At 46.0% G+C, this 13709-nt stretch overlaps 1 protein-coding gene across 1 annotated transcript in view; it reads right to left on the reverse strand.

The window, feature by feature from the left end:
• Rasgrf1 (Ras protein specific guanine nucleotide releasing factor 1) overlaps positions 1-13709 on the reverse strand; it is a 102856-nt gene that overhangs the window by 55133 nt on the left and 34014 nt on the right. Inside the window, exons 4-5 of the mRNA XM_051207379.1 lie at positions 12996-13088; positions 9815-10068 (exon numbers count right to left, since the gene is read on the reverse strand). Coding sequence (XP_051063336.1) covers positions 9815-10068; positions 12996-13088 — 347 coding nt within the window. The remainder of the gene's footprint in view (positions 1-9814; positions 10069-12995; positions 13089-13709) is intronic.

Consider the following 13709-nt stretch of genomic DNA (forward strand, 5'->3'; position numbering starts at 1 on the left):
ATTTAGGGTTCCAGAGGGAAAGGGAGACTACCCCACTACTTCCCTTGAGTCAAAGGCAGCACAGGGTCTGTCTTTGCCCCTTTCTAGGCTCTGCTTTCTGCTCAGATGTGTTGTCCCTCCCAGTCATTTGTGATTTGAGGGGTCCTGCTGTATCAGCACTACACGAGCAGGGGAAGAGGTAGAGGGAACATGGAGAAGCAGAGGGTGTACAGCAGGGCCCAAGGACAGGGGCCCCAAGAAGATCTGAAAGCGCCTGCAAAGGGCAGAGATACAGGGAGGGGGGGGGAAGAGAGAGAAAGGGAAAGAGAGAGAACATAGTACATCCATGCCAGAGAGCAAAGCCAGCAACTCCAGGTTACTCCAAAGGGCGTGGAGGAGGAAAGCAACTCCTACAAAAAGTAAAGCCAGCAAAACCCGACAAAGGACAAAGGTGACCGCAGGGAACACTTGCTCAGCTCTCTCTTCTGAGTGAGGATCTCATAGTTACTGACTTGTCTGCCACCTTAAGGCCACCTAGTGACCTGGGGAGGTGGCTTCCATCTGATGTCTAGCTGACTCTCAAACCAGGAAGAACTTTGGTTTCAATATGGGAAGATCCTTGGGTACCAAGAGACCAATCTGGGGGTGCATAAGAATGCGCGCACGGACACACACACACACACACACACACACACACACACACACACACACACACACGGTGGCTGGAGACTTTCATGTCTCGAGAGAGACTTGTATCTACATCCTGTCAGATGGCACTGAGCACTGCTGCAGCCTGTCACAGGGAAGCCACTTCAGGCAGCCACAAGATAGGCACCAGACACCAGTGTATGTATCACCAAGGGAAGGAATATCGTTAGATCCCAATACTGCACAGGCCAGTGTAACAACAGACCAGGAGCATCACAGAAAGGACAGTAAAGCCAACCAGCTTGACGGCATTGCAAGGGGCGGCTCAATATCATACAGCAAAACAAACAGGCTAATGAATTGAGTCACTAGATTCTCCCCCCCCCCCATTGTTTGTTATGAGGTATTTATTCTTTAGTCTAACTGTAGCAATGTGATGTCTGTGTTTGTATGTATGGTACATATTTGGTATATGCACACCTGTGTGTGCCAGAGCATGAGCCCATGTGTTTGTGTGGAGGCCATAGGAGAATGCACTACCTTATTCCTTTGGGGCAGGGTCTCTCACTGAGCCTGGGGCAGGGCTAGCAGCCAGCAAGGCCCAGCTATCTTTTTGATTCTGCTCCCCACAGCATTGGGGTTAAAGACATATGCAACCATGTCAGCTTTTTATCTGGGTTCTGGGGATTTGAACTCAGGGACTCACGCTTATGTAGCAAGTGTTCTTGCCCACTGAGCCATCTCCCCAGCCTAACTATGATGCTGTAAAAATCCACATGCCCTGAGAAACATTTCCTTGCTGAAAGATAGACGCCTGAACCTTCAGCAAGCCAATCCTGTTGGTGAAGGGTCTTGCAGCATCATTGACCATGACTAATGAGATGGCTGCGGAAGGCTGGAGTAGCTGTGTGACTTCTTAAAATAAGATAACAGTGAAGTCTTCAAGGCCCCCTGACCCCTCCTTTTCAGAATAGGAGTTCTTAGTTTCATATATTATGGCTAGGAGAATTCTTCCAAACTTAGAACCTCAGACCTTGCTGCTGCTACCAGCCAAGTTTTTGTGGTACTCTAAACCCTTTATCACATTAGATCAGTCGTTCTCAACCTTCTTAATGCTGCAACCCTTTAATGCAGTTCCTCATGTAATGGTGACCCTCAACATAAAATTATTTTCATAACTATACTTTTGCTACTATTATGAATTGTAATGAAAATATCTGTTTTTTGATGATTTTTATGCAATTCCCAGTGAAGGGCCATTCAACACCAGAGTGGTCATAACTCCCAGATTGAGAACCAGTGCATTAGAGTATTACAGGGTTCTCCATGGGTAGAAGCTGCTTGAAGACATCACCTGCTTTGCTTATATCCCGAGACTGTAGCCCTTCAGTCTCATCTTCAGACTTCAGTCATCATCTGGGTTCTTTGCTGTGTACACACACCAGTGGTGACTCCCTCTGTGGATGTCTTGAGTGCCTCCAAGTTACCTGTGAGAGTTGGAACCATCCCCTCCCAAACTCCTGCCTACGTCAATATCTTGTCCTTTCCCATGAATCACGGATGTTCTTCCTGCCATCTACAATGGTGTGTGTTTCCTAGAAGCTCTTGAGTTAACTTTGACCAGATCCTCCAGAAGTATCCCTACCTGTGGCAGTCTTACAAAAGTATATTATTTAGACAATCAGATTTGAACATTGATATTCCTCCCTGAGGTGCCAGTTGCAGAACAGACTGACATGTTAGCAGGCATGAGATAAACATTTGGTTTGTGTGTCTCTATCATAGCTCTGGGGTGACCAGGTCAATCTCAGGTACTGTTTTGGAAGGAATCTTCATTTTTCCTTGATACTGGGTCTCAACAATGGGCTTCCATGTTATATATGGATGTGCCTGGCTCCATTCACAAAGCACAGGTGAAGGAGATTCAGGCTCCTGGCAATTCAGAACTTTGCATGACCACTGGCTTAGGCTCCATGTCTAAGCCCTTAACGAGACAGCTCATTCTGTGAAACTCTGAAGCCAGGCACAAACTTCTCAGTAGCTGTGGCAGGCTTCCATGGAGTTGCCTGTTCTTTGGTCCACATGGAGGACTGGGTTATCACTGATCCATCTTCTGGACAACTCACTCCAGCTCCCCCATCAGCATCTGACGCTTCTTCTTGAACTGCATGTTGGAGGAATGACTATTTCCCATGAACCACTGCCAGCTTCTGCAGCTTCCTTACCTCTCAGCTTTCCCAGAGTTGAGGGTTGGAGCATTGCTCTGGATTAGGTCACAGCCTATTTGAGTTTCCATTTGGACTATTCAGAACATCCCCTTAACAGTTATAGTACTGCTAGCTTTCTTAGCGCTTGTGTGTTTGCTAGACCAACACCAACACTACCACCTCCTCCTTCTTTTTATGAAAGATTTACTTTTATTATTTTACATCGACTGAATACAACTATGTGTCTATCATTGCAGGCACCTGAGGAGGTCAGAGGCATAGGATTCCTTGGAACTAGAAGAGTTACAGGCAGCTGTAAGCCACCTTGGGAGGGTTCTGGGACCTTTGCAAGAGCTGAAGGGACATTTGACCACTGAGTCATCTCTCCAGTCCTGGAGTAGCACTTTTAATTCCCTTTAGTGCCTTTCTTTTGCCTTCACAACTTGGCTAACTGTTGCAAGAAGCCTGGCTCTCAGGCCATTCAGCTCTCAGCTTGCTTTTCTCACCGAGAGGTGTTTTTGCTTTTGATTCAAAATAGGATATTTAGACTGTGCTTACTCACACATTCATGGGCCGCTGTCGAGTTATTGTTCCAATTTCAGTATTGTGTCTCTGGGGACAGGAAGGCCAGAGAGACAGAGCAATGACCCTGTTGGTGAGGCAGCCAGAGCATATGTGGCATTTATCATGTCAAATGTATCACCTTAGTGTTCATGGCACCCCAAACAATTAAGTCATGACATCAAAGGTCACTGATCACAGATCATCATAACATAATAAAGTTTGAAATTCTCTAAGAATTCCCACAATGTGAGAGACATAACCTGAGCCTGTATTGTTCGATGGATGTGCCCCGTGAAGGGTGGGTATAAGCCTTGCACTGTGAAAAGTCATTTCTGCTCAGCATAGTGGGAAGGAGCATGCTATAGAAAATGAAGCATCCCTCAAGTGTGGTCTCTGACAACTTCAGCATAACCTTACAAGCCAGAAATCCCCAGTGTTTCCCACCCTGCAAGAAAAATTAATCATTTCTTCTTGACTTTATTTGTTAAAAAAATCCACTGTTGGTCACTGGAGATGATGGCTTCAGAATGAGCGTGGTGATCAGAGTTTGGGCTTGTAGAACCCACATAAGCTGGCTGTGGTAGCATAGGCCTGAAGCCAGCACTCTCATGGGGAGGTGGGAAGTAGAGACGGTATCCACAGCAGTAAACAGCTAGGAGGCCCTGTCTTAAACAAGGTGGAAGGAGAGGCCAGGCAGACACCACAGTTTTCCTGACTGCACATGCATGTGCCCACAATCACACACAGACACACACATGCGTGATTAGTAAATTTGATGAGTATTTCCCATGCATATTGGCCATTTGTCTCTACCCTGGGAACTGCTTAGTGATGCCTGTCTACTAATTTCTCTCAGGAAGTTGAAACAATTCTCTCAAACACAGTTCCGACACATGGAGGCCCCATCATGCATTTCAGATTTACCATGGGTGATAAGGTGGCTTTCCATTTGACTATGGGAGGTTCTCTATTTTCTTTCTGCCTCAACCTTGGACACCAGGCTTTTCCCAACTCCCACACTACATCCATATTCACCTGCGGTTTAGTTTATGTGGAAATTGTTATCCTGAGCTCGCTTTGGTGTAATATAAGAAGAAAGGTTATCAATGAGACCTTCCTTTTTGTTTGGTGTGCCAATAGTCCAGTTCAAATTAGAATGCAGTGTTTTTGTTTTTTTCCAAATTCACATACATTCTTCAATCTGAATCTGGATTTTCATTTTGATTTGATGACCTGCTGGCTGATTCTGGTCTTAGGTATTTTCATCACATTATACTATACACCTCCATTCTCTCTCTCTCTCTCGCTCTCTCTCTCTCTCTCTCTCTCAGTCACGTATCTATCCATCCAACCCACCCTACCCACCTTCGTGTGTATGTGGTGTGTGCAAGTGTGTATGCATGCTTGCATGGGTATGAAACCCAAGTTGTCGTCAGATGTCTTCCTTAGTTGCTCACCACTGTGTTTATTGTGGCAGGGTCTCTCACTGAACCCAAAGCTTGTTTACTCAGTTTTTCTAGCTAGCCAGCTTGCTTGGGTGACTACAGGTGGACCACTGCACCCACCCAGCATTTGTGTGGATATGGGGATCTGAATCTCAGCTCTCATGCTTACATAGCAACTGATTTACCCACCCAGCCATCTCCCCACCCTCTTTATAACATGTTCTAATTGCAGGTAGGGTACGTGTCTTCCATTGTTCAAGTGAACTTTAAAATCATTTTGCTAGGTTATACTTTGAATAGAATTATATTAAATTTGGAGAATATTTTTGGTGAGAGGACATTTCTGACACAGAAACTTTCTAATCTGATACCCTGGTAACCCCCCCTCCCTCCCTCCTTCCCTCCCTCCCTCCCTCTCTCTCTCTGTATGCACATGTATTTGCAGGTGTGTATGCATATGGCAGTCAGAGGACAACCCTAGTTCATTCCTCATAAACACTGTCAACTTTATGTTGAGACAGGGTCTCTCACTGGCCTGAAGTCACCAAGTAAGCTAGGTTGGTGGGCCATGATCTACCTGTCTCTGCCACCTCAGGGCTGAGACACCCTCAATGTTTTCACATGGTTCTGGGGATGGGGCTCAGACCTGAATACCAACTGTGCCATCTCCACAAACCCCACTTGTGGGGTTTCTGAGTTCTTCTTTATGTCCTCATCATTTGGGTCCTCTGTTTATTTTTACATGATCATGTCCTTGGTTTTCAAGCTGTTCTGTAGACAATGGGAAAAGCTACTCATCCGGATTAAAAACTCCCTGGACTCTGCACTCACTACCATGTTGCCATCCGTTATGACCTCTAACTTATCCAGCATAGCTACTCCTCCACCATCTGCTTCTTTTCTCACCGAGTAGCAGCTCTGGGTGGCCAGCCTCTCAGTCCCTCCACGTAACGTATCGTGTTGCAGAGTCCACGCTCTTCTCTCAATAGCACCTATCATCTTTAGCCAGATGACTGCTAGTGGATTCCTCAATGGTCTGCCCCCACCTCCCCGCCTCACCCACCTTAACACAGCAATCTCAAACATCCATGCTGATTATCTGGAGTGGCCTTGGCTTGGCCTACACCCTGTCCCCCCCCTCTGTTTGATGGATCCTTCTCTCGTTATCACTTTGCTTCTGCTACTCTGCCATTATTTCTGTCCACTGTACTCAAGTATTTCTTGCTTCAGTTTTGCATGCTGGTCTCTTGGTATGTACTGGTAGTTTTGGTTGAGAGAAGGAGAGTAGGAGAGAGGAGGGAATGCGAGGGGAGAGAGTGTAGTACTATATACATGCGGGTATAATTTAAAATTCCTTTAGATTATTTGTTTTATTCTATGAGTATGAATTTTTGCTTGCATATACGTCCGTGTACCACATGCATGCCTGGTGCCCATGGAGTCAGAAGAGGACATTGGATCCCTAAAACTGGAGTTATGGGTGGCTGTGAGCCCCCATGTGGGTGCTGTGAATTCAGTGTGGGTCTTCTGCAAGAGTGAGAGTGAGAGATGCTCTTAACTACTATCTCTCTAGCCCCAAGTATGCTTTTTTTTTTAAATCAAATTTTTATAAGAATAATTGGAAAGCTTTCCATTTTATTCAGTTCTTTCAGTTTAGGTAAAAATGATTGATTTTATTCAGTTCTGTCAGCTTAAGTAAAGATGATTGATTCTTTTAAAATGCTAAGCTTATTGTGACTCTCTAAGGAGACCATGCAACACAGCTTTTCTAAATGCACACACTCCTTGGAAGGTGGAAAGCTTAGAGCCCTGTGCAGAGCGAGCTCTGCTAACACAGGTACCAGACCCGACACTGGCCATTCCACATGCAATCCTAGAAGTAATAAAGACAGATTGAGGTGCTGGCTACCCTATTCTGGCAGGTACCATTCACCGTTCACGAAGTCAGAGGTCAGCAGTCGGCCAAACATGATGCACTCCATCTTGTACAATTTTCACTTTGACGTTATCATTGTTTTGAGGCAGAATCTCACTCTGAACTTAAGGATGGCTTGGAGCCCACTATAAACCCCAGACTGAATCCTCCTGCCTTAGCCTCTGCAGTGCAGGCACTCTAGGTATGTGCCACCATATCATCTGTTTTTTTTGTTTTGTTTTTAACATCTTAAATGACTGAGGCGGGGTGGTAAAATTCCTCAAAAGGATATTTTGTGACAGTGAAAATTATATGAAGTTTATATTTAAGTGTGTATAAATAAAATTAATAAGAACAGAGCTGCCCCATGTGTTTATGTTTCTATTATTTCTTAGTTGCCATGGGGAATGTAGGGTTCATAAACTCTAAAATATTTATTTTTTTCAGTGAATAAAGCAGTGACATTTTATACGTCATAGTGCTTTGCTCAGATCTGTCCCATCATTACCCTCTTTTTCCTTTTCCTACCTCCCACTATAACGTGAAAGTGCTCATTATCTTGCCTCTTGCAGGGTAAGCTTTGCTGGCCCCTGTATGAATGGTACCCAGGAATTGTGCAGTGTGTAGCAGTGCCCTCCCTGTCACTGAAGAGTCTAAACACCAAATAAATCATTGTTTGGGCTTGTGAGGTGGCTCAGGGGGTCAAGCCTTGTTTCAAAAGTATGAGGATCTGGTTTGGGTCTCCAGCACCCGCATGGAAAATGCAGCATGGTGATATATACGGCAATTCCAGTTCTGGGAAAGCAGGCAAGAGCATCCTTGGGGCTTGCCAGTGAGTTAGATGCAGGTGTAGTGAGAGGCCTTGTTTAAAAAAAAAGGGGGGGGGGAAATAAAATGGAGAGAAATTGCAGGAGACATTCAATTGACCTTTGGCCTCTACATGTACACACATGCACACACTCACACATACAGAAACGAAATGACTGTTTAAATGTAGTGAAGGCTACAGCAGCAGAGGCACTCTGGGAGTCTACATCAGGGGACAATGGCCATAGGTAGCAAGAGGTCTGTGTGGGGGACTGTGAGGGGCGAAGGAAACCAATCCAAGAAAACCAATGAAGACACAGACGCAGTTCTTCTGAGACCTGTGTACCTGCCTCCTCCTTCATCCATCAGGGAGGAGATGTGACCAGGGCCAGTCCGAAGTGGACAGAGTGGGGCCAGAGCTGAGCAGAGGCAGGGCTGTCTTCTCTGCTAGTTTTCGTGGCTTTGGTGCCCACTCAGGCTGTCTGGGAACTCGCTATGTAGATCAGGTTGACCCGAACTCACAGAGATCAACCTGCCTCTAGCTCCTGAGTGTTGGAACTGAAGGTGTGCACTATGCTTGGCTTGTTTTGTTTTGCTCTTAATCCAGCTGTTTTCATGCTCATGGGAAGCAACAAGCTTAAGACAGGGAAGAAGGTGATGTCCTCAGGGGCCATGTATCTCAGAGGGTGAGCAGAGGGGAGGCAACAGCTCTTATTTGAGAAAGGAGAAGGAAGGAGAGGGAAGAAGCCAAGAGCAGCAGACATGTGTGCACCGGTAGGACCATGGGTCTTTCTCCTTAATACACACTTGGCTCTCTGTACCCCTGGTTCCACACCCACAGACTCAACAAACTCAACACACTCACAAACTCAACACAGCAGAAATGCTTGAAACAAAACTGTGTCTGCAGGGGCTGGGAAGATGGCTCAGTGGTTAAGAGCACCTGCTGCTCTTGCAGAGCATCCAGATACAGTTTTCAGTACCAATATGGTGGCTTACAACTGTTCCAAACTCCAGTTCTAGGGATCTGATAACCTTTTCTGACCTCCTCTGGCACCTCACATACACGTTACACATATACGTATGCAGGAAAAACACTCAAAACACATAAAGTAAATAAATCTTTAAAAATTGTGTCTGGAGTGGATAGTACAGATCTTCTCATCATCGTTCCTAAGCACTATATCATAATAGCGTACATCATAGCATAATAACTATTTGTATAACACCCTCATGGTACTGGTTATTATACGTCATCTAGTGAAGATTTAAAATATACAGGAGGGTGTGAGAGTTATATGCAAATCCTAGGCTATTTTACATAGGGGCTGAGTATCTGCAGTTTTTCCTGACTGCAGGGGTCCTGAAGCCAGGGAGAGTTACAGCAAGATAATACAGTAAGTTATACTGATTAATTTTCAATATCGAATGATCTTTACATTCCTGAAATGAATCCTACTTAGGCTATATCGTTCCTCTTCTACACACCATAGGGTTCAATTTGATATTTTGCATCCGCATTCATGAGAGACGCTGGTCTGTGTTTCTGTTTTTTTTTTTTGTTGTTATTGTTTTGTTTTTTCTCATCATGTCTTTGCTTGGTTTTCATGGAAAAGTAAAGCCTCCCAGAAGTCAAGGCTGCTACTAAGCTCTTAAACTTCAAAAACATGAGTGCAAATAAGCTGCCATTTCTTTTCCTCTCTCCCCCTCTCTTTCTTTTTTATTTTTCTTCAGTGATGGGGATATACCTGAGGGTCTCCCACATGCTAGACAAATGTGCTCCATCTGAGCTGTATTTCCAACCATTTTTAACAGTAAAGTACTCAGCTTCAGGTAGTTTGTTATAGTAATAAGAAATAAAGACAATTTATAAAGCTTAGATATTGAAAGTAGAGTTTCTCAGCAGTGGTGGTATTGGTATTTTGGGTGCAATCATTTCTGTGCATTTTAGACTGTTTAGAAGTAGACATGCCTTTTGCCCATCAGCTGTCAGGAACCACCTCCTCAAAACTGTGTGGTCAAAACTATCATTGGTAACTGTCTTACCAGTGTCAAATGCTTTGGATTTAGGCTATGTAGGCCTTGGTTTATATTCCCCTCTCATGCCCTGAAACCATATGACCTTGAATTATTTCCTTCCTCTCTGAGCCTTGTCTGTACTTGGTGGGAAACTGATGTGTGTTTGTGTCAGGACTCAGCTGAGCATCGGTTAAGCAATTCTTCCCACCTTTGTTGTCGGTCCTGCTTACCTGTTCAGAAAGATGCTGCTGACGTCATCGTGTGTGATGGGAGGCTTCTTGGAGCTGGCGGCCATGCGCAGTGGGCGCAGAAAATTATTGACAAGGATGTGCAGTTGCTGCACATACTCGGCCTCGGCCTCCAGCATGCTGAACACCACCTGGTTCCTCTTGCGCATGCTGTCGGCATGGGGAGACCGGATGTAGTCCTGGATAATGGTCTTCCACTTCCGCCGGCAGAGCCAGCCTCGAAGGAAGCTCTGTACCTGGTTAAGACCAGTGGGGGAGGTTTATATTAGCATCAGTTACTTTTGTTTGTGTGAGCTGTGGCCATCTCAACTCAAGGGCAGGGAGCAGGGGTTAGTAATCCCTGCCGCTGGGAGTATAGGGACAGAAGACCCGAGATGCAGAGCATGCTCTTTGGGTCCTCGGAGACAATTTTCCTATCTGTGAGATAGGGCCAGGGAGCGTCACAGTATGGACTGGACAGCTCGTTAGAAGTGTGGGTTCTAGGGCCTGCCCAACCCGCTGCATTTGAACAAGTTCCTGATTACTTTGGAAGAGCAGAAAGGGGGAAAAGTGGGCCGAAAGTTTCCACTGAGGGCTAGTGTGAGGAGAAGGGCTGCTGGGCTGTGCTTGGCGTGCTTGTGTCTTGTCTAATGACTCTTCGGAGAGTCCAGAGGTTTTAATTAAAGCTTGTCTGGAGAGGGTAATTATCAAATTGAACAGAACATGGCAAATCTGCTCATCTCCAGCTCTTCAGTGGCTTCTGAGCCTCGGTGCCAGGCTGGAGCCTCTCTCAACTCAGCGGGGAAATGAGCAGGGTACTTGCTCAGTGGCCTTGAAGTGGCCTCTGACAAGTGGCAGGAACTTGGGAAAGGATTCTCACTCACACATGTGCATGTGCATACACACAGATATACACAGAGAAACATGCAGAGAACACAGACGCACATAAACATACATATACATTCAACACACGCAGAAACAGAAACACACAGATACATGCATACACACACACACACACACACATGCACACACACACAGGCATATATACACATAGACATATAAAGACACATGGATGACCAGGGACATACTCATACAAACACATCCACATGAAGACATACATACAAATAGGCATACAGACATGTGCTGGCTAGTTTTATGTCATCTTGCACAGCTATAGGAGGGCCTCAAATAAGAAAATGCCTCCAAAAGACTGAGCTGTAGGCAAGCCTGTAGGATATTCTTAGGGATTAATGTAGGAGGGCCCAGCCTATTGCGGGTGGTACCACCCTTGGGCTAGTGGTCCTGAGTACTATAGGGAAGCAGATTGAACAACCACGGAGAGCAAGCCAGTGAGCAGTACTCCTCATGGCCTCTGCATCATCTTTTGCCTCCAAGTCCTGCCCGGTTTATGTTCCTGCCATTGCTTCCCTCAACGGGTTATGATATGCAAGCCAAGTAAACCCTTTCCCCCTAAGTTGCTTCGGTCGTGGTGTTTCAGCATAGCAGCAGAAACCCTAAGACAGCACAGAAACATACATATATAAAGACACATATATAAAGACACGGGCGCACGCGCGCGCGCACGCGCGCGCGCACACACACACACACACACACACACACACAGAGTTGTGGTTTCTAATACAGGGTCACCTACCTCCTGTACTCTTGGGGCTTCTGGGCTGTTCACAAGCTTATGATCTGCATAGGGGTGGGGGGCACAGAGACTGGGACCAGCATACAGGACTCTTTACTGAAGGGCACTGGTCATGGACAGCAAACCAGCTTCCAGTGCAGAATCACCTCTAAGAACTTTGTAAAAAGTTGGGGGGGCTTTAAATCACCAAGAAACAGATAAGGGGTGGATTTTAGCCAACCCCTCTCAAATGCTGCAAGCAGAAAGGGCTGCCCTGTGTTGAGGGATGGGCTGAGATGTTCAGGGGCCATAGCAGAGCCAGCTGTCCCTGCTTTGGTGGGACCTGGTGTCCGTCCCGTTTGCCTGTTTGAACCTGACAGCTCCTATATCCCCATGTGACTGGCTTGGGATGGGAGAGGGCAGCGTCTTCCACCTATGGCTGGCATTGCTAACTCTGACCAGGACAAGGCCCAGGATGTTAGGCTTCCTGCTTCTCTAGGAGGCCACATGCTCTTGCCCCTGAGAGCATGGGATTGAGAACTGGTGCCAGGGTTTGTATCTCTTCCTGTAGATGGTTAGCTGTGTCAGCTTTGACAGGTTACCTGGCCTCTCTGTGTCCCAGCTTCCCCAGACATGAGATGGAGATGATAATTGAATCTCAGAGGCTTTTTACTGAGGACCCACTTAATGTACACCGAGCTCCCAGAATAGCATCTGGCACGTAGAAAGTGGCTAATGAATGCTGCAATTTCTATTTTTGAGAAACTAGATATCCAGATTTCTGCATGAAGTGTTTAGCTCTTAAAGCACTAGCAACAAATATAAATGGGAAAATATACATGGGCTGAAAGCCATATGTATCAGGAGGGCTGGACTTGGCCTGTGGGATATATTTGCTGTTTCTGGTCTGCGTGGCATGGGGTCTTTCTTGCAAACCCAACAGGGAAGATCCTCTTGTTTCATTTGCTGTCCTTAGGGTGAGCCATCTCCCTTGTCTTGAGTCTGGCAAGATGAAAATATAGCCAGGCCTCTTCCCTGTGCTGCAGCACTATAGGGTGGTCCGTGGTGTTTCTACTCTGGCTATTAGGCAAGTACCTGACACTTTGTAAAGTATCTTTTCCCTTGAGAACTCTGTTAGAGCTGAAGTAGTGGCTGACTATGGGGTCTTATGAAGGCCAGCTCTCTGCTGAGCCCTGCTGGGGAGTGTGTGTGTGTGTGTGTGTGTGTGTGTGTGTGTGTGTGTGTGTGTGCAATAAGCAAATAAGTGATGACAGAAAGGTGCCTGAGGACTCTTGGTGAGGCTGCACAGTACTTGGAGGAAAACTCTTAAAGGAGACTTCCTAGATCTTAGTCTAGGCCTCACCTCCTCCTTCCTTTCCTTTGTCTCTATAAAAATGGAGCTATATCACTTTCACTCACAGAAAGTATGGCTTGACAGGTGTCAAAAGAGGCAAGTGGCTTCTGGTTCCATCTCTGGAACTGAGGTGACTGGGTGAGTGGCGTGCTATAAGGACATATGGGATGGCAAGACGATACAAGGATGGTACAGACCTTCTTAATTTTCTTGATGTCACTGTCCTCGTCACTGGGGGTGACAATCTGGGTGGACTGGATGCGTTCATTGTCCTTGAGCAGGGATGCAATCTGCAACAGAATCGCAAGTCAGTAGTGGGTAGGGGACACTGACCATCAGGCAGTGGCAGCATCTGAAGCCTGCTTCCTCTGCCACAAGAATCCACAGTGCTGTGTGATGAGCCTCCTGTGACTAGCATATTGTCAGTGAACTACAGAGGTCCCAGATGCCTACATAGCATGCTGCATCGGAACAAGTCTACCTTGGACACCTTGGGGCCATCAGAGTGTGGACAAGGTCCTTGTAGGTGTGAGGTGGTAGCCATAGCCTAATCTATGATTCTCTTCCATGTTTTGCAAACCACACATCCCTTTTATTTTACCATGGTAAGATATATAAGAAGGTAAAAGTTGGCATGTGAGTCCTTTTTACGTATATGTATATGTGTGTGCAGGCGAATGGGCACTTGGATGTTCCTGCATATGGAGTTCTCAGGTCTTTCCTTGATTGCTCTCTACCTTTAAGTTTTGAAACAAGGCCTTTCATTGATCCCGAAGTGCATCAATTCAATTAGGATGGGTTGCCAATGAACTTCAAGCATCCATCCAAGGCTGGGATTATAGGCATGTCCCACCATGTCTAACTGTTTACTTGGGTTCTGGGGATCTGAACTCAGGTCATTGTGTTTGTAT

This window comes from Phodopus roborovskii, unplaced genomic scaffold (assembly GCF_943737965.1).
Source record: "Phodopus roborovskii unplaced genomic scaffold, PHOROB, whole genome shotgun sequence".
NCBI lineage: Eukaryota > Metazoa > Chordata > Mammalia > Rodentia > Cricetidae > Phodopus > Phodopus roborovskii.